The following is a 27,735-nucleotide window of genomic DNA, read 5'->3' on the forward strand; positions in this document are numbered from 1 at the left end:
TCTGCCTTGCGGATACATCAGGTGTTTATATCTGGCTAAGTACGCACCCTATATTAGAACCACCTTGAACATTTAGAATTAACACATATGACCATTTCATCTAGTCTGTAAATATTCGTGAAATCGGGGGCTTTTGAAAAGGATGAGAGCATCAAAAATGTTCATTCCGATATCAAACATGCAGCCAAGATGCGTGAGATGAATGCTATGTGCATTGTTATATTTTATAAACATCGTATATGCTAATGGTGTCCTGCACCCCAGCTTGATTTTGAAACCTTTCCTCTGACTTCAGGAGCGGAGGCTGTGGAGGCTCAGTGTAAAAGATTTGAAGTGAGAGCGAGTGAAGATGGCAGGGTGCTGTTTTCTGCAGATGAAGACGAGATAACCATCGGGGCTGAGAAACTGAAGGTCACAGGTACTGTGATGGAGATCTTTCAATGTTGTTTTCCCAATAAAAGCGTACAAAATTCCATAGAAATTCCTTTACGTAATTTCTGGCTTCCTTCCCAAAAGCCTAGTCGCCAATCTTATAATATATTTACTTTTCAAATAACTACAAACAAAGTCATTAATTGTGGTTGGAGAACAGAGACTGAATATTAATAAAACTTCTCATCGATATATATAAAGTTGTATCACTCAAATCAACTAAAATACTGAGTTAGGTGTCATTAAAAAATATGAGTAAAGGCGACAAATCTGAAGGTGTCCATTGTCTCCATTGTCCTGTTTCCCAGAGATAACCTTCTTGTGTATGGCTTCACTGCCTGCTGAGCTTATACAACATTTTTGTATATCCAACACACACACACACACACACACACACACACACACACGCACACATCCCAAAACACAGAGAAACAGACACATACAAATTCATGCTAAATCCTTCCTTCTTTACCAGACTACCATGTATTAACTTCAGAATAGCTTTATTCTTGCTCGTAACACTCCTAAAATGAAAATATCAAAGACAAATATAAGGTTATAATTTCACATGCATAAGAGAGATAATTGGACCGAGCATAGAACACAATATGAAGGCAAGGGATTGGCAGGTCCCCTCACATATACTTTAAAGCAATGCTCCAGCCTTTTGACAAATAACACTACAAAGAGACACTGACTCCGGGGTGCTCCATATAAATTAGGTAACTATTCTGACAAGACTTCAAAGTACGTGTGACAAAGGATCTCTATGAATTGTAAATTGGTGGCATGAAAGTTTTCCTATTCAAGCAATATCCATAGGAATTAAAATTAAGATGAAACCTTTCTCACTTTCTTTCACTTTATGAATAATGACATGTTTGATGAACTCTTGTTTCGGGAGGAAGTGGATGATTTACACAGGGGATATGTCTGTATATCTGAGACAAAATGACTATAGATCTGAGACAAAATTACGTTGCTTATAGGTTTTAACATATTTGTGGTTAGCTTATTTAGAATATAGGTGTGTATACACTGGAGGTCACGCCCTAACCTGAACATGACTACTTTAGCTTTCCATTGCTGCCACAAAATATAAGATGACCAGACAAATTAACTAACTAACCAACAGAACAGCAATTTGAGAGAGGCAAAGAATGTGGACCATTGTTTCAGAGTTTTGGCAGCCCATTTGAACAGCTTCTTAGTTTTAAACCAGAGGTCCTGCGGAGCCGCGCAACAGAAAGGCTGTAACATCAAAGTCCTGCTCAGTCCAGATGAGAAACAAGTTGCTCTTGACCGGACTAGCTTTGCGAGGTAGTAATTTGCTTAAAGGGACTAAAATGTGTACCTGCTCTTAATATTCCTTGACATTCCTTGATAAAAGAGGGTGTTAGACTCTAGTTCAAATATAAAACCTTTAAAACTCTGCTTGTTTTGTATTCCCGACTATGAACTCCAGATATCACCTAATGCAATTATCTTCTCGGGCCCAGTAAGCTCATAAAGGACATAAACCTTTCAACACAGCAGACTCAAATCCGGTGCTTTCAGGCTGCTCCCATCAACTGCAATCAGCGCTTTCATTTGTAGCTCAGACACAATGGCAGCCTAGGAAACAAAGGAAGGTAAACGATGAATCCGACTTCGGAAGGTGAAAGTCCTCAAGTCGGAGGAAAACGATTAATTGGACGCAGGCATCTGTTTTGTGTTGGCAGAAAGCAGACAGGAGAGAAGTGAGGACAAAGTATCTCTCGCTCTCTCTGTTCTCCAAATGGCAGCGATCCAATGTGGCCGTCTGGAAGAAGAGAGAAATGCAGCCGCATGTTCCCGGTGCCCTCCTGTTTGCTGGAAAGTCAAGAGCGTCTCACCCCCATGTGTTTCTAATGGAATGATTGGAAAGATAGACAGGTCCCCGCGCTTGTTTGACAACACAAGAAAGAATTTTCTGAGGAACTGTCTTTAAAATTAAACAGTGTGCTGGGCTGGAATCAATATTTCCTGGTTTGCTTTCATTACCTGGCTTCTACTTCCCCGTTCTTGTCCATTGCATTAGCTCACTGTGATAAGGTCAGCTCCACTGCCAGTCCTTTCTAAAGCAGGACTTTTGTTCCTCGGAGCTGGTCAAATGCTGAGAACGCGGTACCACTCAGACCCCAGGAAAAAAGCAGTGTGTCTGAAAAGCGGCGGGAGTACTGACTAAATCAGGGGCGAAGAAAAGGGATGCGTGGTCACTTCATTTCCTCTAGTGACACATTAGAGGTTTATGCACTTGACATGATCACTCAACTCCGCTTTCCAGTTGTTTCTTAAACTTCCTGGTGCTGGAAACTTCAGAGACGTGAGACAACACTGAACCATGCCCTAGAAACTTCTACATGGAAATTGAGTTTCAGTTTTGAAGTGCATATGCAAGTCCCAGCCATTAACACGAATAAGCTGTTTTGTCAGAGGTCATTGCTAGCAGACGTTTCTGTGGTTTATTTTTATCCAAGGTCTCAAGGAAATGGTTCCTATTTTTATTCTGTTAAAGCAAATATTGAAAATGCAGCTGCCTAATATAAAGCTTGAACGCATTCATGATGAAAAGGCAATGTGAATTCCGACAGAAAACTACAGGCAACTAAGGAATACTGGGAATGTGATACCCTACTCCAGGAAAGACCTGTCTCCCCAGATTAGTTATAAGCCCTGAAATCATATGCATACTAAAGACCTTAGAATTGTGAGCAGGATGTATTTATATTTTAAAGGTATACATACATATATATACATAAACACATATATTATGTTGATATATACTAATTTATTCATATGTATTATGTTAATGCAGATTGCCAATTCAACAATTAAAGTAATTGAGACCATGAATTTAAGAGAAAGCATAGCGCAAAGAGAGGTTCATGGGGTGCGTTGGAGGGAGGAAAGGGAAGGGGAAATTTACATAGTTGAATTAATTTCATATTTTAAAACTATAAATTGTTAAAAAAGGAACTTCTCTGTTCAGTATAGTCAACAGATTCCATTTGATGCTCAAAGTTCCTTTATGTGCTAGACGAGGGAAATTCTTCAAGATATAATTAACTTTGATGTAACATAAATAAATTATCTCATTTCTTAAGCATCACACTGTAGTGGGCATTGTTACAATACCTTTCTGTCCTTGCCTGCTGTGGGTAAGAGGATGATGACCACGGATCTTAAAAGATACCACTGCGTCTCACACGTCCCAACGAACCCTGCCTGTATACAGGCAGAGTGTCTTCAACTTCTTTCTTAACGTGGCCTTCTTTAGCTTCTCTTCTGTCAATTTTTTCTCATTTCACTGTCTTCCATCAGCTGGAAAATGGCCCCTTTTAATGGTTCATATGATGGTATCATAATTAAGTTTCTATTGTTGTGATAAAGCACTATAACCAAAAGCAACTCGAGGAGATAGCTTTTTTTCATCTTCTGATTTGTAGTCTATCATCCAGAGAAGTTGGGGCCAAAAACGCTAGGCAGGAGCTGATGCAGAAGCAGTGAAGAAATGGTGCTTATTAGCTTACCCTCCAAGCCTTGCTCAATTTGCACCCAGAGTCACCAAGCCAGAAGTAGCACCATCCACAGTGGCCTAAAACTTACCACTTTGATCTTTAACCAAGAATATACATCACACACTTACCCACATGCCTTTCTTTGGGGGATAGTCTCCTAAATGAGGTTCCTTCTTCTAAAATGACTCTAACTTGTATTAGGTTGACCTAAAATTAGGCAGAACAATGGTGCTTGTTATACTGTGCTCTTCTTTTGTGTTATCAAATACCTGGACATCCAGAAAATACTCCTAGTTCACTGATGAAAAATGTGAATTACATATACCAAGCCCCATTTCTCATGAAACATAACATATATAATACATTATCTACATATTCACAAAAGACACAAGACATGATCTCCTTGGGCTGTTGGGCCATAGTTACTGTTACTCTGCCTGAGACACTGGGGAAAGCTTGATATTTTTTTTCAGCCCCAGTTTTCTTCTTTTAAGTTGTATTTTTATTAATCTTTAATATGCATGGTTTAGATAAAAAAGAGTCATAAAAATAAATTAAGACAAATTCTGGATCAAATTTGTATCTTGCAGATGCAATTTCTACTAAAATCATAATTTGGTGTGTCATTGCCATTCTCATGTGTTTTAAATTTGTTAAGTACTTGTAAAAAATAAAATGCAGAGGTCAAAATATGAAAATGACAATAAGCAAGTAGAAAATGCTATATGGATAGCAAATGCAAACTTATACTTCTTGTTACATAATTGACGGCATTAAAAAGTTCCATTACTAAAAATGAAAGGAATGGGAGAAGGCATAACGTGACTCCATGACAGTTTCTGGCTTCTGTGGGAGGAATCGTTTTTATTCAGGGTCATGGTGCTGCTCTTTTGCCACATTTCTGTGGATAAACCCACACCCCTGTGCACATAGGCAGCATAAATTAAACACTGTAGATTATAAAAATAGAAGATGTTATGAATGTAGGAGGTGGATTCTTTGGGTAGTGGTTCAGGACCAAAGAAGGGAGGCAGAAATTTGAAGTATGGTGGATGTGTTGGAGATACATTGTTTATACAAATAAAATTGTCAAAGAATAAATAAAATATTATTAAATTTGGAAATTAATTTTATTTATAGCAACCAAATAGTAACTTAGACAAGATATGTTTTGTTTTTATCTTACGTAGCATTACATGTGACTAGACTCTAAAAGTCAAGGATGTTACAGGCCACTGAAGAGTTAGGAGATTTACACCTCAGGAATCTCAGGGTTGGGTGTTGTGTTATAGACATGAAGCTGTCACATACCATGTATACTGGCTAGTTTTTTGTCAACTTGTCACAAGCTAAAATCATATGAGAGGAATGAGCTTCAAAAGAGCATCTGTAATCAAAGCCTTAGGACAATTTCTTTGTGATCAATGAGAGAGGGTCCAGCCAATTATGCATGGGGCGATCCCTGGATGAGTGGTCCTGGGTCTTTTAAGAAAAAAGCTGAGAGCCGGGCGGTGGTGGCGCACGCCTTTAATCCCAGCACTCGGGAGGCAGAGGTAGGCGGATCTCTGTGAGTTCAAGACCAGCCTGGTCTACAAGAGCTAGTTCCAGGACAGGCTCCAAAACCACAGAGAAACCCTGTCTCGAAAAACAAAAAAAAAAAAAACAAAAAAAAAAAAAAAAGAAAAAAGAAAAAGAAAAAAAAAAGAAAAAAGCTGAGGAACAAGCCAGTAAGCCTAAACCCTTCATGGCCTCTATATCAGCTCCTGCCTCCAGGTTTCTGCTTTGTCTGAGTTCCTGTTCTGACTTCCTTCAGTATGAACAGTGATATGAAAGTAGAAATTCAATAAACCCTTTTCTCTCCAAGTTTTGATGGTCATTGTGTTTCATTATAGCAATAGTAAATCTAACCAAGGCACCATGTGCTCCAGCATGGGCGAAGTCGATACAAAGAGGATTTATGGAAAAATATATCCTGTAACATTACTACATAGTAATAGCTTTGTCATGTACATATCCTATTCATGTGATTTTAAAACTGAGTTTGTGGTGTACATGTAACGTAAAAAATTGCAACTAAACTCTACTGGATCCTAAGCATTTTGGTAAAACATTAACAAAGAGCAAAATATTTTTTTAAAAAATCTACCATTCAAAATAAAAAGAGACCTAGTAGAGGCTAAAGAGATGAATTAGTGGTTAATGCTGCTCTACCATAGAACATGAGTTTTACTTCTAACATTAACACAGTGACTCACAAGTGTCTGGAACTACAGTCTCAAAGGATGTATTGCCATCTTCTGGCCTTTTCTGTCCTCCTTGGGCAACGGCTCAACCATGAAATACAGACATAATCATACATGTAAAAAGAAGTAAATTTAGGATATTTTAAGTGACTTAATAATATTAAAATCCTAAAACAAAAATAAAATTAATGGGTTGCTATTCAATATTCTCTATTAGACAATACCAACTTTTGGTTGGTCCTTAAATAAGGTCTCTCCTTCATGTCTTATCAAAACTATCACACTCCCATACACAGCTACAGAAAACCTTTATATTATAGTTAAACAGAAGTAAAATATTTGTGTTTTCCTTTCATTATAAGGTTATCAGAAATCCTTTATATATTACATATTTTTATAAAATCTTCAAGAAAGGTTTTTTAACATAACGAAATGAAGTTTGAAGAGATAGGTTCCCCTTATTTAAAAATTATATTATAATGTCTCCTTGTATCAAATGTCATAAATATTATGTAATATGCATATCTTTATGTTTCTATGTCAGTTAAAATTTCACTGTAATCCAGTATCTTCAAAATTATTAATGTTCTCTATCACTTAAGAAATTTATACGAAAGAGGAATTTAAATAACCAGGTACCATGAAGCACTAATTTTTACTTGAAACTGATAATAATAGCTTTACTAATCAGACACTATGATAAGAGTTGGTAATTGTGAAATAACAAATGTTATTGGCCACAAGTATTGAACAATAACCTTTCCTTAGAAAAAGGCACAAAATGTATGTCTAACCAACACACTAATTAAATGTCAATACTCACTGGTAGTGAAAGAGCTTACATGCAACTTGAAAATCCATCTCAGTTTTCTTACATTACTGGAAAAGTAAATAATATTTTTAAAGATTTAAAAGAAAATTTTAACTCTGACTCATTAAGAGCTAAAATCAGGGCTATTTAAAAGTTAAACTGTAGTAATGATAACACATGACTGGTAAAGCCATTCTTGGTGCCCTGATACCATGTCTACTGTGTGGAGTAAAAGTGGAAGGAGGTGAACTGTGGAAGGATCAGGCTAGAGAGTGATGAAGGGTTCAAACATCCTCGTTCCCAGGTGCTTTCATATTGGAGGTGCAATGCTTTCTGCTACAGTAACTCTGAATGTAATTATCATCTCAAGCATCAGTTCCTCATCCATAAAATGTGAGAGTAATAATGATAACACCTTTCTGGATATTCTGAGTTTGAAGTAATTGCTTTGAAGTAACGTGAGCTGGTCCATGTTCTCATGATGCCTGGCACATGGTAATGGAGCAGCATATGATGAAGGTTACTATGGATATTAGAGTGAGTGAATAAGCATCATGATGTTGTGTGTTAGTGAAATGACTTTTGCTCTTAAAGCATTTCCTGTGAAGACGTTTTACACTTCTTTATCATTTTATTCTCCCTTTCTTTCTCTAAAATGCACGTCACTATATCAAATAATTTTGATCATTTAATATGTATCATATGAAATTCAGTGTAATAAATGTCGTTTTTCAGGTATTTCAAAGTACTTAAATAAAAACAGTAGAACAAGAAAGAAAAATTTTGAAAATATATTGCGTAGCAAATTATTTAAAAGTTAGAACTTTATCACAATTCAATTAATGTCATATGATCTAATTCAGAACAGGAGTATCAATTTTGCAGTTGATGAGAATACTCATTTGCGGTAATTCATTGATTCCTCAGTACAGAGAGTGTTTTATTAGCATTGCTTCTCATCATATCTCAGGTTAAGCTGCTTCCAGGAATTTAATATTGTGCTGAGTGGCAGACAGAGGGAACTAGATCTGTGTCTCCTTTGTTACTGCCCACTCACTCATATTTCTAATGCATTTTATCTATGTCGGTATCCATCTGTTTATACAATACATCCAGACCAAGAATAAGCATGTCTGAAACAGGATTGAGACCTATAAGATCTAATTGACTTACTAGCCACACCTTCTGGTAAAGTGAGAAGTAAAGAAACATGAGCATGCTGTGAGTTGAACTATTCTACTAAATCACAGATAGCCCTCAGCAGAACCTCCATGCCTTGAAGTGGCCATGAACGTTGAAATCTTGGCACTAGCTAATGAATGACAACAGAAGGGATAACTTTAGTTTGCGATTTCTAAGGTCTGTTGCCTATTGAGAAAGACTTCATTTTAGCCTTGGATCAGCTGAACTCCCATAATCCTGCTGACCACTGTCCTGGAACGAACTCGCTACGGCGTGTGAAAATGAATGTTCATCCTAACTTCAACTGAACACATCTGCATGAATGCACTGTGTGTGGGTTGAAAAGCTCTCCAGGACTGTGATTTTGTCACTGATAAGCAGTGCAGTGTTTTGGTTCCTACAAAAGATGGAAGGAAGGCAGAGAGGAAGAGGGGAAAAAGAGAAAAGGAAAATATAGGACTTGGAGTGAATTGTGTGTATGTTTTGCAATTACTAATTGCTTGTCTTAGCTCCCTGTTGCCAATATTTCAATTTCTTTTTTTATGTAACTGTTCTTTATTTCTAATTTTAGAAGATAGAAGCTTGGAACATTTTTCACTATCTTCAAATCATATGTTGGCTGAATGGTACTGGCTTTCTGAAAAAAAAAATCATACCTTTTCTTTTCCAGCTTCTAAATTCCTACTCCATGTTTTCTCGCATTTGTGTTTTTATTTTCTTTTCCTTTACATTTTTATGAAATTTTTTATACAATATATTTTATTATGCCCTTCCCACTTCCCCACCTTCATATCCACCCTACCTCAAGTTCTCTGTCTCTTCTGTGTGTGTGTGTGTGTATGTATGTGTGTGTGTATGTGAAGAAACAACAAAACACACTCAAAGAAAATCAAACAGTAACCATTAAGAGAAAAATTTCAAACTAAACTAAAAAATACAAAACAGCATTAGAGTTCATCTCGTTCAACTTTGCCTGAGCATGTGGCCTGTGTGGGGTACAGATGACACGGTCATTTGTGATTTTATAATCTGAGAAAAGATGAGAACGCTGTTCCCAATGCTTGCCTTGCATTGTTTGTTTTGAAAGTGACCGATTTAAAATGTTTGTGAAACTATTCAAAAAGCATACTAATAGATTTTTTTTAAAAAAACTAAAACATAAGGTTTCATTACAAATAACTTGTAGGATAACATTCATTTTCAGCTATTCATCTATCAAGAAGAGGAAGAGAGGGAGGATGAAAAAGAGACACATTTAATTTTAATGTTATTCCTATTTCACTGAATGTGACTTTAGAGATGTATAAAAGATAATATCCTATCACACATCGTATACATTCATATGCATATGAATTAGCATAATACTACTTGTCTGCAGTTTGTCATGTAAGTTTATGTTATATTTGAAGTGAGGCAAATAGAATTTTACTGTGCCCCAATAAATAATGACCAGTTATTATGAATAACATTTCTAAAAAATTTACAATGCCTTATTTAGTTTTTGATTCATGTGAATACAATTTAAATTTATTTGAATGTTCAAATTGATTTAGTGTCTAACACATGAAAGCAATAAAATTTAGATTAAAATGATTTCTTATTTATTTCAAACCCAGAACAGTTGCCTGTGAAATTTGACAAATATAGCAGTCTAACACTTGAGAGAATTCCTAATTGAAGGAAAATTAATATTTGGAATTTGATTTCCCGAGGTTATAGTGAGTACCTGACTTGAACAGTTTTGATCTGACACCTCTAAAGATGATTTTAGTGATTATTAACTATTGCCTAAGTCTGAGTCTTCAGTTTGATTCCATTGATCAGTGTCTCTGCTTCTGGGCCAATGTTGTGATTTTCTTTCTATATGTATCAGGACCACTTGAGGTTGGAGATGGTGATGCCTCCAGCAGTTTTTTATTAGTCAGGATTGTTTTAGTTATACTTAGTTTTATGTTTCTGTTTGAAGCTGAAAATTGTCATTTCAAGATTTATGTTAGAATTTTGATGGGAATTACACTGAATCTGTAGATTTCTTGGTTGGATACCTATTTTTCTATATTAAAAAAAAAAAACCATCCATGGACATGGGTGGTCTTTCTATCTTCTTATATTTTCTTAATTTCTTTCTTTATATCTTAAAGTTTTATCATGTATGTCTTTCTCTTGCTTGACAATGCAATTTAGTTAATTTTATATTATTTGAGACCATTGTAAAAGGTGATTTTTCCCTGATTTCTTTTTCAGTCAGTTTGTCTTATTGTATATTGGAAGGCTTGTGTATTATGAGTTAACTTTGTACCCTGCTACATCGTAAAAAGTTTTTATCAGCTGTAAGAGATTCCTGGTAGAATTTTTAGTTTCAGTCATGTATTTTTTGTTGTTGTTGTTGTTGTTGTTGTTTTTTCGAGACAGGGTTTCTCTGTAGCTTTGGTGTCGGTCCCAGTCAGGTAGTATTTTGACTTCTTCCTTTTCAGATTATATCACATTGATCTTCAGTTTAGTATTGCTCTAGCTAAGATTTTAAGTACTATATTAAATAGATACAGATAAAGTATACAATCTTCCTTTGTCCCTGATTTTTGTGGATTTGATTTTTTTTTCCGCTTAGGTTGATGTTGGCAATGGGTTTGTTGTAAACTCATTTTATTATGTTAAGGTGTATCCCTTATATTGCTGATCTTTTTCATGAAGAGGTGTTGGATTTTGGCAAAGGCCTTTTGGGCATTTAAAAACATGATCATGTGGTTTTTGTCTTTCAGTTTATATAGTGGATTACCTTGACAGTTTTTTTTTTTTTTTTAATGTTGAACCATCCCTTCATCTCTTGGATGGGGCCTACTTGATCAAGGTAGAAGATTTTGCTTGATGCATTCTTAAATTCATCTTACAAATATTTTTTTTCTGAGAAATTTTGCACAAAGGCTCATAAGGGAAATTAGTCTATAATTCATTCTTTGTGTTGGTTCCTTATGTGGTTTCGGTATGAGAATAATTATTCACATGAAACAAATTGAGGAATGTTCCTTCTGTTTCTCTTTTGTAAAATACCTTGAGGAGTATTGGTTTTAACCCTTCTCTTGGGGCCTTAGAGAATTTGGCACTGAAACCACCTACACCTGGGCTTTATTTATTTTATTATTTGGTTGGTAGATTTTTTAAATTACTGCTTCTATTTCATTAGGCGTTATAGGTCCGTTTAAATTGTTGATCTGATCTTGATTTAACTTTGGTAGGTTATATATAAAAAGAAAATTAGTCATCTCTTTTAGATTTTTCCAATTTGGTGGAATATGAGATTTTTTTTTTTAAGATTGACATTATGATTCTCTGGATTTTCTTAGTGCTTCTTATGTTCCCCACCCCCATCTCTCATTGCGCTAATTTGAATTTAATCCTTACTAACAAATGGTTTTGGTTGTTTTCTACTTTTGCTTTCATGCATACAGATTCTGTACTGATACCAGTGTTGGAAAATAAATATTGTCATTCTCTAATCATATTTCTGCCACCTTGCCTAGGAAATTTTCATAATCACACAGTAGTGGAGATTAGCGTTTGAACTTTGCTCAAGGATAACTATCCTATCAGGATGTTACAGTCTGTCCTGAAATGTCATGTCCCTGAGACATGTAAATCTGCATCTGGGGATATCCTTTCAAATGCCACCCTCAGTCAAATCACAGAATTATTAGTAACCTTAGCTGAAATCATTATATTATCTTTGAGGACCCATATTAAGGAATTTTCTATTTTCAGAATCAAAGTATTAAAGAATAAATCCTTTAAGCAAATGAATATTCTGAATTATTAAAAATCATGAAAAAACAAGCAGTATGTTTCCTACAGAGTTTTGCTTACATGGGGAACTATTCTATTAATACTCAGGGATAGATGGATACTAATATCTTTTAGTTTAGGAAGTAAAATCTGTGATCCAAGAGCTTACTTACCATGGCAAAACACAAATAATTTTGCCTCTGAATCATAATGTTGGGGAAATAATATTTTAGTCCTTGAAAATTGTCTTCCTCTATGACTCCACTTCCAGGTGTGCCTTAATATTTTATTTTAAATGATCATTAATTAAATCTCATCCATTCCCTACGTCATCTGTTATTTTATATTTTAAGCCCTTGCTCTAATTTACCCTACAATGCCATTCCTGCTCACAGAATTGACATGTTTTATACATCCCTCCACAGTATGTAAGTCATATTTGTTCACATTTCAGTGAAAAATTTTGAACTGCATTGTATTATTAACATAGCCCTCATGGCATTTATGAAATAAGCATGATATTTTTATATCAAAATATATGAGGGAGACAGCTCCAAAGTGAATAAGGTATACTCTGAAAAACGTCAACATTTGCATTAATTTTATTTTGCAAAGTGATTTTAATCATTATAACTTTAAAAGAAAAAAATTCACTTCATTTTTAGAGCAAAGAACACTTTTTTTTTTCTCACTCAAATTGCAGCAAAGCTCTAGAAGTCTGGACAATCAAACAGTCAGTAAGTGTGTTAGATCAGATGTCACTTGACTATCTGAACAAGCGTATCCCTGACCTCTTCAGACAACAATGACCTCAGATGAACTCAACTATGATGAAACAAATTAAGGTGGCTCTCAGTTTTAGACAGAGCATTAATGCCACAGCAGTCCAAGTATCGTGGAGTTCTGCACAGCTCTCTGGTAGAGAGTGGCTAAGTGCTGTTTGAAACCTGTCTGTAAATGTCGAGCATTGTCTGCCCTGAGTTCACCATTAGCAGTTTCACCATGCCCTCGGAGATAGGGGAAATCTGACCTAAGTGTTTCAGCCTATCCTGTTTCCTAAATCCATTTAGCTGTGAAATGAAGCAACGAAAGACATGGGCCTTTGTTCTTTGATTAGAGCAGAAGGTGACTTGTCTACATCTAAAGCAGTAATAAGAATCAAGAATCTTAAAATTAGTTAACATGGAGTATTCAAATTCACCTTCTTTGGCTCCTCTTGTTTTGTCTTGTAGTCCTTTTCCAAAGTTACATTTTCCATTGACTTGAACATGTTTTCAGTTGAGGGAAGAATATTACATGGAATCAGACGAAAGCCACTGTGTATGTGTGTGTTTGCTTATCCTGACTGCTTGTCCCTGTTGTCTCCAGGAACTGAAGGAGCAGTATTTGGGCATTCTGTGGAAACACCTCACATCAGAGCAGAGCCATCCCAAGACCTCAGGTAAGTACTTCTTCTACCATGTCATAGTTCCCCTCACTATTGAACACCGTTGACACTTGAACAAGCAACATGGTGCTAGTGCTATGAATTTGTACAAAAAAAACCCCTCCCCTTACTAATTACCACCTTTTACACATGAAAAAGTAAATCAACATTCCATGACTGCATAGTAGTCAGGTATTTGAAGACAAGATAATGAGTTATTCTAACTTTTCCATTTCCCCAAACAAATGATACGAACACAAAAATACATGTACTAATGAGAAAGAGTTGAGAAAATGAAAAAGACAGTTATCAAGAAAGTATAGAGGAGTACTGGTTACATTAGGTATCCTGGGAAATCAGATATAAATGATAGGTAGGTAGGTAGATAGATAGATAGATAGATAGATAGATAGATAGATAGATAGACAGATAGATAAAAAGGAGTAAAGGGAATGGAGGAAGAAGGACCATGAGAGAATATCAGTGAACCAAGTCATGTGAAGTAGGTGGTACACAGAGACCAAGTAACACTGCAAGAAACATCTAGAACTGATTTGTCCTGACATGGTACCTCGGTATAATATTCCCAGTACTGCACTTTGTCTAAGGAAAGAATATTCATAACTACTGCACAGATATTCTTAATTCAACAAATAAATTAACATTTAATGGAACAAGATAGATCACTTAATTTCTTTTAGAAAAATTACACTCCAAAATGCATCTGCTACAGTGGGTTTATAATAGGCAACAATAAGGGCACAAAATTACATATTAAAATAATTATTGTTAGCTGCACCAGAGATAGGATTTCTTGAGAAAACTGAGTAAGATTTTAAATAAAGTGGCATGTGATTCCTACTTTAGAAAGATATCCTATACAGAAAGTGTCCTTGAAATACTCACAAGAGGGTGTGAGTGCACCGAACGGCATCCCCAGTGTTGTGGGAGAGGGGGTGTGGTGGAAAACTAGGAAGATAGGAAGATCCTATGACTTCCTGGCCATCGGCCTATTATAGATTCAAAAAGAGAGTCTGTCTCAGAAGAATAACACTCAGTGTGCTTCTCTGGCTTCCGCACGCATGTGTAGACGAATGTGTATATGTCAGCACACACATGTGCCCATGTAGATGAACAGTATATACGCTACCAACACAAAAACAAAATACACATTCATACACAAAGATGCAGATACACACATTTTATTTCATAAAAATCATTGTTCTCTTTTTGGCATTTAATAAACAAAGAAATGGTTGAAAATAGAAAATAGAGGTGACTTTTTTTTAAACTGAAAATAGATTTTTCTCCCATATAATACATCTCAACCACAGCCTCCCACTGTCCCCAGCCACCCCTGTTACCTAGATTCACACAAACCCTATTTCCTATCGAGGAAAGAGCAGGCCTCTAAGAGATGTCAAATAAACAGAATGAAACAAGATATAGTAAGACAAGGGGAAAGGCCTCATATTGAGACTTTACAAAGCAATCCAATAGGAGGAAAAGAGACTTAGGATCAGGTGAAAGAGTCAGAGATGCACCTGCTCCCACTGTTAGGAGCCTCACAAAAACAACAAGCTAACAGCTGTAACATATCATGCAAAGAACCTGATGCAGACCCATGCAGGCCCCTTGCTTGCCACTTCAGTCTCTATGAGCCCCGTTTAGTTGATTCAGTGGTTATGTTCTCATGGTATTCTCCACCTCCTTTGACCCCTACAGTCTTTCCTCCCAGTCTTTTATACAGTTCCCAGATCTCATAGGGGAGAGACCCAATGGAGACTTCCAATTTATTCAATTTACTCTCTCTCTCTCTCTCTCTCTCTCTCTCTCTCTCTCTCTCTCTCTCTCTCTCTCTCTCTCTCTCTCTCNTCTCTCTCTCTCTCTCTCTCTCTCTCCCTCCATGACTGGTTATGTGTCTCTGCATTGGCTCCCAGGCTCCCATCTACTGTTGGAGGGGACCCCTCTCTGATGATACCTGGATAAGGCACGAATATCTACGAGTAGAGAAGGATATCATTAGGAATCATTTCTTTGTTTTCTATCTTCTCTTTCATTTTTCTTTCTTCTTTCCTTTTTTCTTGTTTGCTTGCTTCTGCTTTGCCAGTTGTGTTTGGTTCTACCCAAAGTGCTGTGCTATCCAGTCTCTGATTCATGGCCACTTAGGCATTGTAGACAATGGATTCTCTCTTAAGGCATGAACCTTAAGTTAAACCAAACATTGGTTGGTCACTTCCACAAGCTCTGAACCACCATTGCTCCAGAATATATTTCAGGTAGGACACATTGTAAGTGAAGGGTTGTGGCTGGGTTGGTGTCTAGGTGTCTTTTTACATAGTCTACAGAGTACCTTGTCACCCATTTGAAAAGTGAGATGAAACTTTGAGTACAGAAACAGTAATGTTTACAGTAAACATATATTCAGAATCTCATAGTCTTATGCTATTTTCTGTGACTTTTGTTCTGACTGATTGAGAAACACAGTTTCAACAATCTATCAATTATTACCAGAGGGTGGTTTTTTATGTGATTTTTAATTTTTAATTTTAATCAAGATAATAACTCCATATTATATACAAAACTAGAGGGTTTGAGAAATGTTAATGGTAGTGCCTAAACCAAATTTTAATGTACTTTAGTCTCGAGGGTCTTCATTTATTCAAGAAATAAAATAATATGTTATAAAGCAGAACATTTAGTGTTCTTCTCTGGCTTTCACATGTGTGTGCACAAATCTGTATGTGTGAACACACACATATATACTTGCAAATGCATGCTATATATGCTGCAACCCATAAATAACACACATGTTCATACATATGCATAGTCTCTCACACATACACAAACACATCCATAGCTGTGAGGAATTCAGGATGCTTGGCATAACTGTGATCCTTCCCCACACTCCTGGCTTGCAGGCCCCACATGCTCTCTTCATATTCTTAATAACATAACAGAAAACAATGTATCTCATGTGTAGTGGTATAATAGGTAGTTGTCAGTTTTAATTATTGTAACAAAATGCCTTTAAATAATGTGGCAGTGACTAAATTAATGTTATCAAAAAATAGTCTCCTTGGGATACATATGGATGGCATCAATGCCAATTGTTACAGACTGGTCTAAATGTAGCTTCCAAATGCAATAAGTCCACGTTATCACTCATGTCACATATAAACACATCTGACCTCTAGAAGTTTGGAGCAGAATGCTTTCAAAGGATGAATATGAGGGAGAAGGGGGGATTGAGATGATGTTGGCCAATATATGTTAAGCTATACTTGAGATACTCAGGTGTCCCTTTTCAAAGCAGGTGGCTCACAAATAACGATATTTGACTTCAGTTTCCACAGGAAGGAGCTGTGAAGGCTTTGTAAGATAGCTGAGTTCAATTTGATCTCAGCAATGCACAATGTATATGCTATACATATTTTCAGTATTCTGGGAAGATACATGTTTTCTTTCCATTTAAATGTTGAATTAAATTAACTTCAGCATTCAACAGTATGTGCAAAATTAAGATATACCTAAATATAAACTGCATATATTAGAAGAGTCTAATTCATTCGTATTGATTTCTGAGTCCTAAGATAATCATTTTGGCTCTCTAATTTTTGTAATTATGTGTACGTTGTATCATCCAATTATAGTCTATCACTATAGGAATAGCACTACATATGACTTTAGGTGCCCCCAGATGTCTCAACATTTGCAAGTGTAAGTGCGAAGTAAATCATAGCTAGTATATGGTGTTTCTAATTTTTTTTTCTATTCTGATCATCCATTACTTTAACACTGAATAGGCATGACTTATCATCTAATGCTAAAATAGTCTGACTACTCCCAAGATGAGTGTTTCTAATTTAAATTGCAAAACTGAAGTAGAAACAAAGTACAGTGATAATTGGGCTATTTAATTATTCATCTGTGTACTCAAATCTGAAACAGAGTGTCTGAGATCTTGACATACATTCCTGACAATTTTCAACAGGAAGTGCTTTTAACTGATGCAATGTTTATCAGGCAAATGAAATCTTTTGGGCTGAGTAAATAAAGCAGTACAGAGTCATGAGTTTGTTCTCAAGAATAAGTCTTTATAAGATACAATAGAGAATAAATAACTGTTTTTGAAAATGTAAATTTGTATGGTTTATTCAACAGATTTGTATGAGTATTTAATATCTTCTGAATTCTGTACTAGGTTTCATGGAAATTTTATATGTATTTGCAGTGCTTATTTGTGTTATTTTGAAGATAGTATTTCTGCACATTGGGGTCTTCTATAGCCAAAAATACTATTAAGTAAGCAAAGTTCTGATGAAAGTATATATGCAGTACTATAAAAGCAATATTATATATGCATATGTGCACTTTTATTTAATATTATCATGTTATATGTACTCAAAAAACATATACACACATGTGCACATTTGTGTATGAGGTTTCAGCTTGCTAGGCTATATGTCAAATTGCCAAAAAAAAATTCCAAAATTCTTAATGGTTTTCCACCAAAGTGATTATTGTCAGTGGCTGTCTAGTCTCACCAATATTTGGTGTTAGCACTGATACTATTTCTAGTCATTGCAGAGGGAATATGCTGACGTTGCATTTATGTTCTGTTTGTTCTTATCCAAGAGGTAACAATATGAGATGTTTTCATGCAATTATCCAGCAACTGTGTATAATTCCTGACATGTTCACATATTCTGTAAGTACTGGGAGATTTTTTTTTTCAAATGTCCTGGTACCAGCTATTTCCGATGCATCATGTTGTAGATATTATTTCACAGTCCATCATATATTCATCACTGGTGCTAATTTTGAAAGTACATTTTAATTTAATATTATCAAACATATTTTTAAATATTCACTACTTACCATACACTTTGGCCTGTGTGACACTTTCACTCTCTCCAACCACAAAAATCAAAAAGCCTTATGATTTCAATTTCTCTATGGTAGCAGATGGTAGAGACTAAAGCTAACTTTTCTGTAGAGATATCCAGTTATCCCAGTATTATCTGTTGTAGTAATTCTCTGAATAACTTCATTGCCCTTGTCAAGGTGAGATCATTGTGCAAGTAAAACAGTCTGTTTTTGAACTATGTTTTCTTTCACTGTGTCAATTGTGGTGTGCTGTCCGTTCTGTCCTGCTTACTGCAGCTTTGTCAGAAGGTGTTCAGGTCTCTAATATTGGGCTTAGTCAAGATCACTTTGCGTACCTAGGGATCCTTGCACCTGCAACATAACCCAGAGATAAAGCAACCAGCATAATATCTAAGTAGGTTTTAGGTAACACACAGATAATTAGAACATCTAGTTTTTACCATGAGTGTAATAATTATGGTTTAACTATACAGTACGATTCCAGTATTAGAAGTTAGTTTATAATACACTACTATAATTATATGGCTAACCCATTATTAGAGAAGGGAAAATCTAACTACATATTGTGAGAACTGTATCATTTAGTTTTTAGAAATGCTTTAAACTATGAGTACATTGACTGATCACCAGCAGCAACTGACCTTTGAAACATTCATACTTTCTTACTCTAAATACCTGTGTGAAATTCACATTAGATTGGTTTCCTTTTGCACACAGTAATTTGGTTTCAGTAGTTTATACTTCAATTTCCTTCTTTTTTTCTCTTTGGGAGTAATTGGCTTGATGATATAATTTCCATCTACATGTTCAATGTAAGGAATGTCTTTCTATGTGAATTTCCACCCTGAATTTATATTTTAGCTCCTAGAAGCACCAGCTTCTAAAAGTTCCTGGGAGATATTAATGTGAATGAAATGCATAATTACACAGTGCCCATTTTATTTTGATAAGCTGCCATGACTAGTTTTAATGCTATTACTTCAAATCCTGAAAACTTTTTCTAAATCTATCTGTTCAATAATGTACAATGAGGACTCATTGTAAGCATTCTAATGTCTTTGGAATGTGTGATAAAACTTTTGAGTAAGTGTAAAGTTTGTTTTATTATTATCAATACATGAAACCTTTTAATCTTCTTGTGGTATACTTGAAGGACAGTACCCTGTTGATATAAAAGTCTATGAAGAATTGGCTTCTTACCTATGCAACAAATGCTACAATAGACAATGTCCCACTCCAGACAGAGTTTCATGCAACCCATTAGTCAAGCATCCAATTACAAATGCCGAAGGCAGATAACTAAGATAATCTACATCTCTAAATGTTCTTTCACAAAAGTGAATGTCCCATTTACAAAAGGGCCAGTGGTAATTTGAGATGTTTTGTGTGTGGATCCATACATCAGGTTAATATGTTATTACATGATTTTTTTCCTATAAAAATTTATACTACACATTCAGGGAAGCTTATCAAAATGCTTAAGATTGATTCAGTTTTCATGTGTTTAAGAAATTCTTGATGACCACCACTTATTATGTTCGACATTAAATTAAAAATGCAAGAAATCCTCCAACTAGTCTAGTAAATTTCATTACACATACTCTTTAAATTCTTTTTAAATTATGTGTGTATATTACTTATCAAAATACTGCTTTTTATTCAAAACATAATGTGCTATTTTAATAACACTTGCATTATTTTTTTACAATTTTCACATTTAATTATATCAATACTAGCAAAGTATACAGTTGAGACTTATTTAATTCAAAGTCTTAATTACTTCAGCACTTAAGGAATTTCACAGTAGTGTGATATTTCTACCATTTTCATAATGCTTAAACATACCAGGCAATGCACAAATACAAATATTTAGTAATTAAATCTTTTCAGAAAAACGTCTTGTTTTAGATAAAAAATTATTCCCCCAAAAATGTACTTTACACGTTTGAGCTTCATGCCTTAAGTATCAAAAACTAAGGCCAGTAAATCTAATTCATTTCCCCTTGGTTTTAGTCACTGTATCAAAGAGCTTGCTCAGCACTAAAGCATTTATGTTGGTATTTTGTCAATGGATGCCTCATAGATCCAAGCTGCCATCTCTTAACAGGTTGCCAGTCTTCCCTCAGACTTCATTTCCCATGAATTGCTCCTGGGTTAGTGTACATTGAAGCTTGTACCCACAGTTATTCTGAGACATCTACCTTTTTTTTCTGCAGACCATTGACATCTAAATAATAGGCATTCCATTATTCATGATGGATCTCAGGAAGAACACAGAGAACACTTTTCACCATTCTATTAGGTTTTGTTTGTACCTACCTGTCTACAAATCAAGGAAGTACTTCTGTAACAGATAGAAGTAAATAATGATTGTCCATTTCCTTCATCCAGTTGGTGTTTTTATTGATGTTCAAAATCAATTTCACTGTAGCAAAATGGCTTTAGTTTTTCAAAATGGCTTTAAGCTTAGGAAATCCAAATGATTTCTATCATTTTCTGCCATATGTGGAGATGTTCTAGTCATAAGTAGATGAACAACAAATAGGAGGTCACGGGGAGGGATTCGAAGAAGGTGTGTGTGTGTGTGTGTGTGTGTGTGTGTGTGTGTGTGTGTAAGAGAGAGAGAGAGAGAGAGAGAGAGAGAGAGAGAGAGAGAGAGAACGCAAAGTATTGTCCTTCCACATGCTATCACACACAAACAATATGTCATGTTCTGAAACCTTTTAGCAATAACACAAAACTCATCTTTCATCTGAAGGAGAATACATTTCTGAACCAAATATGAGCAGCCATGCCTGGGACTATGGAATCAGAATTCCTCCAAAGGCTGCATTTGAATGTTGGAAATGTTTTTGTGAGATTTTGTAGATGGTGTTGTTAATGAATAAAAGAAATCTGAAACACTTTTCAAATACATCAGTGAAAGGCTCAGTCTGCTGGGTACAGCAGACAGGGGACATTTCTGTCATTTGTTAGAGATGCTGATGGCATTCTTAGTTTGGGTATTGCTGGAAAACTAGGCAATTCCAAAATGATTTTCCCGATAGTCATAATGATGTTAGGCCATACACAGAAATGGGTGGTAAGTAGCTATTGAAGGAGTGAAAGAAAACCCAAGGTCATTTAACTCTGGATCAGTATCATTCCTACTTTCTACCCTCATGGAAAGTTTAACAAGTCTATCAGGTTCTCAGAAACTTTAACGCAGGTGTGACTTTGTTCAATTTGCAAAGTAAATGCTACTTGTCAATTTAGAGCAGATGAAACTGAGGCATTGCCACTGGCTGATATCCCTGAGCTCCCAATCTTTACACATTTTGGACACTGAGCCTTTAAATAAAGAGTACTCTAGGTAGTTTGAACATGAGTATCTGGTGCATAAAATAAATGTGAATATAACAAGCATTATCTGATTAATCACTTAGTAAAGATCAAAGGAGAAATTCTCAAACCTTCAGAATACATAATATACTTAATGTTATATTATTAAACCTCAAATAAGCATAAATAAAGCCTTTGAAAATCTTACATATAAATTGATTATATGAAAAATAAGTCTGACTCTTCTCTTCATAAATATGTTGAATCATGTTGATTACTGGACAAAATTTGTTTTTCTTTTCACTTATATATGTACCAAGGTTTGTTTTTTTTTTTTTTATTGAACATTGGAGTTATATATTGGCTTTTGGAACCCTATTCCTCATACTGGGTCACCTTGTGCAACATGAATACAAGGGATGTGCTCAGTCTTACTGCGACTTTGTATGCCATGTTTTATTGATACTCATGGGAGACCTGCCTTCTCCAGGACAGAGATGGAAGAAGAGGAGATTAGGGGATGGGAGGAGGTGGAGGATGAGAGTCGGAAGGGACTAGAAAGGAAGATGAGGGAAGGCTATGGCTGGGTTATAAAATAAGTAAATGAATAATAAAATATAGAATCTGTCTTAAGGTATTAAGTTATTTTAAGTATGTTCTTATCCGACTGTTATTCAGATGATTCAGTCATATCAACCATGAGTGATTTCAATAATGTTATTGTTATCCAACGAAACACTAAGATGGCACTGGCTATACAGATATGTTACTCAAGGTGTTATTGTGTATTGTATAAGGGCCGTAAAAGACAATTTGAAAATTAAGATTTCAAATTTCTGATACTGTATGGAAAAGGTTAGTAATAAATTTTGCTAAGATAATGAGACTCAATTTTTTTTTCAAATTTTCTGGTCTGTTTTAATTCATAACAACAATACGGAGGTATCGCTAAAACACGGGATTTTTAAAGCCTTCCAGCTGCAGGGAGAGTATGGGGATATTTAAGTGATCTCTATAGAAGTTAAAGTTTCAAAGTCGTTTTCATTAACGAAGGCAGAAAAAGGCCAATATTTAAAATTGTTGAAATCACTTCTAAATTATGAGTCTCCTCTTGAATGCCGCCTTCAAGGTTCTAAGTTTGGTTCCTCTGTGGAGCTCTTGCACTTCGGAGACTCATCTCATGGAGTTCTCCCTGCAAAACAGCTCTGGGTCTTGCCTCAGGTAAATGGCGACTCTGGATCCTGAGGACAAAAAGACTGCGGGATGCCTTTTCCTGATACCTGAGATGAAAAGAAACGTGGCACCTGCATCAGCAGCAGAAGAGAACAGCTCAAAGAGACCAACCAGCTGGTGCCCATCACTTTGCCTGCTTGGGGTTTTGTAACTCTATGCTGCTGTCTGCTGATTATTATCCCCCTCCCCCCCCCTTGATTTTCTCCCACAGACTGACTCCTTTAGTTTGAAGTCATTGCAATAAACCAGTGAAGGTCAATCACCAAGTTAAATGGCGATCTTTGTTATGTAAATTTCTGACATTTTTAATGCACCTTTTGAAAATTTTCAAGTTCTCAAAATTTTGAGGGTGGACTCTGGAAGGCTTGCAATATTAATAGTTTTCATTAAGGTTTTTTATCTTCACAAACTTGGAACCCTTTATTGAAAAATATGTACACGCTAAATTATGCCAATTTATTTATTAGGACCTCATCATTAAAATTGATAATATATTAAAGATTTAAACATGCAAACTCATGATGACCTACTTTGGGGCCTGATAAAGAGAACTAACATAAGAAAATGTTATTAAATTATTATACATGAGAGTAAATAATTGATAAGTACAAATGAAGATTTTATAATGAGTCAACAAATAGATAAAGTAATGAAAAATATCCTAAAACTTAACTGGGCTTGTAATCCTTGGAATACATCGTGAGGATTTGGATTCCTGCTGGCTTTGTGGAAAGATTAGTTAAATCCTTGTTCCTTTTTACTGTTCATTATGAGTTGTCTTTCTTTTGTAACTGATATGTTGCCTTCCTTTAGGCTTGAATCACCAACCAGGTCGTTGATAATGGAAGCTCCCCGTGGGGTCCAGGTGAGCGCAGCTGCAGGTGACTTCAAGGCTGCCTGCAGGAAGGAACTGCACTTGCAGTCCACAGAAGGGGAGGTGAGTGACGAAAGCAGGGATGACCCTTGGCTGCTGAAGGTGCTGCTTTAGTGTCTCAGGCATGAGACACAAGGAGCCCCTTCATGAGAAATTGCAAGTTTTGGAAACCTTGAATACTCTTAAAAAATGGATTTGGAAAGGTCCTTTTACTTCCTACTGAAGAAGTATTCATTCCGAGGACAACTGGAAATATGCCTCCAAATTCGTGTTGCTTCAACATTAGCTTTAAACTCTAAAATGAAAACCATCCCTTTTCCCTTTTCTATTTGAATTTTCAGAATGGTTCTTCCATAGATTAGTTTGTGGTAAGTTAGAGCCAGTGAGGAAAAAGAATTTTGAATACATTTCTGTTGTCCAAATGGGTCACTACATATAACAATATGGTGTAGACATTTCAGAAGGCTTGAAGACAAAATTTGGAAGGTATTCACCATAAAAATATTCTCTGAGTGTCTAAATACAGTTAACTGAGCCAAATATTACTCAGCGCATGCATATGTGGAAATTTACATAGCATCCACTAACCTACATTTTTGTACTTTCATATATCTGATTAAAAATTAATTCAAAAGAAAGGATAAGTACTTTGATGTTGGTATGTTTTTATTTCTGAGTTCTACAATAACTGCACTAGAAAAAGAGAAATTGATCACAATTTAATATGTTATCCCCAACACTCAGACAGATTCTAAACAACTTCATATCATCTGGTCCTGTATTCAGACACTAAACATAATAGTTGGAATGAAGAGAAAGAATGGTACTGAAAATTCAAGGGTATAAGGTGGACAATCAATGTCATTTTAGATTCAATGCTGCAAGGAACTTCAAATTTGACACGGAAAGAAACAAGAGTCATAACTATAAATGAAGGGCTATAGAGATATAACTGCATCCACAGTACAATAACACACAACAACCATACATGCTGGAATATTAGTGCGGGAGACTTTTTATTCCAAAAAAAAAAAAAAGATTGACATTTTCAAGGAGACAAGTAGCACTGCTTTCGACAGGTATTAATGAATGAGATGATTCTTGTTCAAGAGAAGATGGAGGCACTAAATTCAAAGATCTGGGGTATGATTCTAGCCACAGGGTTCAGTTTTAGAGCAGATGGAAGATGGACTTTATGGGCAATACAGAGCAGACATATCAATTTCAGAAGCTGGAACGTGAAGAGCATCAGAGTAACTGCTTTGGCAAAAGAGGAAGAGGTGGGCAAGTCCATGCTGCCACCTGGAGAGATCCAGAAGTGTGGCGCTGTCACAAATATCTCAGTCTTCCTACCTGATGTTTCCTGCCTAATGGGACAAAATGGCAGCCGCCCTATGAATGGATTTATTAATGAAAATTTCCTATTTACATGAGTTAAAACATTCCCAAAGTATATAGTTAAAATATATATGGAGAGAAATTGTATAAATTCATATATATATGTGTGTGTGTGTGTGTGTGTGTAAGTACGCTAAACCAATACCCCAGAATGAAAGAACAAAATATAAAATGTCAATGAGACATGTGCTTTGTTTACATCATGGAAAATACAAATTAGGCGCAAGAGCAGTTGCAGCAGATGACGCTGGAGAATAGGGTAGGTCACTTAAGGTATTGAACCTGGGGGAAAATCCAGTGTTTGTTTGGAATGAGAGGAGAACTATAAAATACCGTCTGAGTCCAAGAGAAGCACAGTTCCATTCCCATTTCTTGAAAGTTCACCCTAACAGCATGATAACTCGACAGGGAGAATGCAAACTGGATGTGCATGGCAGCGAAGCCTACAACAGTCCTGTTTATCGATTACTATGTCATCCTCCTGTCTGCCTTGGGAGTCTATGACTAAGATTAAGTTAGGGGGCAATGAGATAACCTAATGGGCAAAGGCACATTCTGTCAAGTCTAATGACCTGAGTTCAATCCCCAGGATCAGAGGCAGAAGGCAACACCCAACTTTGGTTAGCTCATCTGACAGGCACACACACACACACACACACACACACACACACACACACACACACAGTTACAAAATAAGGAATCAGGGTAAGGAATCTTTAAATAGGTGAAATACCTCCCCAAATTGAAAAAATTAGTTGCTTAGTTGCTGAAGCCAGGTAACATTTAATAGAGAATTCAGGTAGAATGATATGTGGAATTACCTGTCAGTTTTCAGGACTTCTTAGGTAACCTGACCTTTGGACTGTGAGACTTTTCTTGGTGTTTTAGAAAGGATTTTTACCACTTTCTCACCAGTATTTTTAAAGACAGGTGAAGGAGTATGTTTTTAATTCATTTCCTCCCTCCTCATTAAAGTCAGCCCAAGTGGTGTCCTTCTTTCTCTATATAATTCTCAGACATGACTCTCGCACCCCCCCCCCCGCTGTGTGTGTGTGTGTGTGTGTGTGTGTGTGTGTGTGCTGTTGTCCTTGTTGACTCCGTGAGCAATAGGCTCTGTTGCTGAACCACGCTGCAAGGCTCTGAGGGAGGTACCATGCTGAAATGAATTGAGATAATTTTTTTTTTCCTTTTTCTTCCTAGATTTTTCTAAATGCAGATACAATCCGGCTGGGAAATCTACCTACCGGTTCCTTCTCCTCTTCACCCACCTCCCCAAATTCTCGACAGACAGTGTATGAACTGTGCGTCTGCCCCAATGGCAAACTCTACCTTTCTCCCGCTGGGGTAGGCTCCACCTGTCAGTCCAGCAGCAGCATTTGCTTGTGGAGCTGAAGCAACTGATTTCCCCTCCTCACACCAGAATAGCCTTTTGTTCCCGTCCGTCTGCTTCACGGTTTTGCTCGGTTTTCCCCTGTGATCAGTGCGGAGCTTCTTCAGATGGACCACAGAGCAAAACTGGTCCTGAATCAGCAGGGATTGGCGCCCACCTTCTCCTGACTCAACCGACTCAACACTGGGCAGTGGGAAAAACATCGTCAGCAGGAAACCTGGATCACGACCTTTGCTCGAAAGGGAGAATAACTTAGGTGCCTTTGCTACGGGGAGTGAAGCACACAGTTTTAAGATTTTTTGCAGAACCTGGCTACGAACTGTGCACGAACACATAACCCAGATGAAATTCCCCAATCCAATGGTGACATGAAACGCTTACCCCACCCCCACCCGGGTCAGAGGACTAATTCTGCAGTCCAGAAGCACAATTTTCCATTCACCTTTTTTGGACGTAAACTTTTATCCCCGAATTTTAAAATTCTGAAGCATTATGTAATGCTTGCTTTACTAAAAAAAAAAATTAAATTCAATATATGGTTTTTAACTAAATGAAACAAGACAAGAATTCCCTGAGTTGTTTTCGTTTCTTTAAACTCAATGTGTTGGTACTCTTTGTCTACTAAGTCTGGAATTTTGTACATTAGATAATTTTGAAAGCTCTCAGCAATATAATCTTTACAAAATTAACAAAAAAAAGTCATTATGCTCTCATTTGTCAGATCTGGATGGCCTTATATTTATGTGGCTATTGCATGTGACACACTTGCTTTTAACAAAACATCTGGACAACTGCAATATAAGATAGGAGGGATAAACTCACAGTGTGGGACCCATCAGAAATCTCTAAAAATTTCCACGGTGTCCTTGACCCTTAGGTTTTAATGATGCTCTTTTGTTTTCTCCAGTTACATTAAACTTGAGTTTTAACTGCTAAAGTTAAATCAGCCTCTAATTAAATACAGATGTTACGCATAATGCTGAGAACAGGTTCACTTTCCACCGAGACACCATTTTCACATTAAGTGTCCTTCTTTTAATTTCAGGTTCATACTTAAGAAAGTTAGTGATTAAGTTATAAATTCCAGAAAAGAAAATGGTAGAAAGTCAAACCTGCAGAAGAGTGTCAGATAAGTGCTTTCTCTGTTGAGGAAACTAGCCATGCTTCTCCTTGGCTGTTGGCATTTGGTCCCTCTTCTTAGACTGTTAAGTTCCGGTGC

General features: G+C 36.2%; 1 protein-coding gene across 1 annotated transcript in view; it reads left to right on the plus strand.

Annotated features, from left to right (window-relative positions):
- Sgcz (sarcoglycan zeta) overlaps window positions 1–26,973 on the plus strand; it is a 781,436-nt gene extending 754,463 nt beyond the window's left edge. The window contains exons 5-8 of the mRNA XM_050147376.1: window positions 296–418; window positions 13,353–13,425; window positions 23,668–23,791; window positions 26,327–26,973. Of these exons, the coding sequence (XP_050003333.1) occupies window positions 296–418; window positions 13,353–13,425; window positions 23,668–23,791; window positions 26,327–26,518 (512 nt within the window). The 3' untranslated portion in view covers window positions 26,519–26,973. The remainder of the gene's footprint in view (window positions 1–295; window positions 419–13,352; window positions 13,426–23,667; window positions 23,792–26,326) is intronic.
- The last annotated feature ends 762 nt before the right edge of the window (window positions 26,974–27,735 follow it).

This window comes from Alexandromys fortis, unplaced genomic scaffold (assembly GCF_014885135.2).
Source record: "Alexandromys fortis isolate MF-2015 unplaced genomic scaffold, M_Fortis_MF-2015_v1.1 scaffold_32, whole genome shotgun sequence".
NCBI lineage: Eukaryota > Metazoa > Chordata > Mammalia > Rodentia > Cricetidae > Alexandromys > Alexandromys fortis.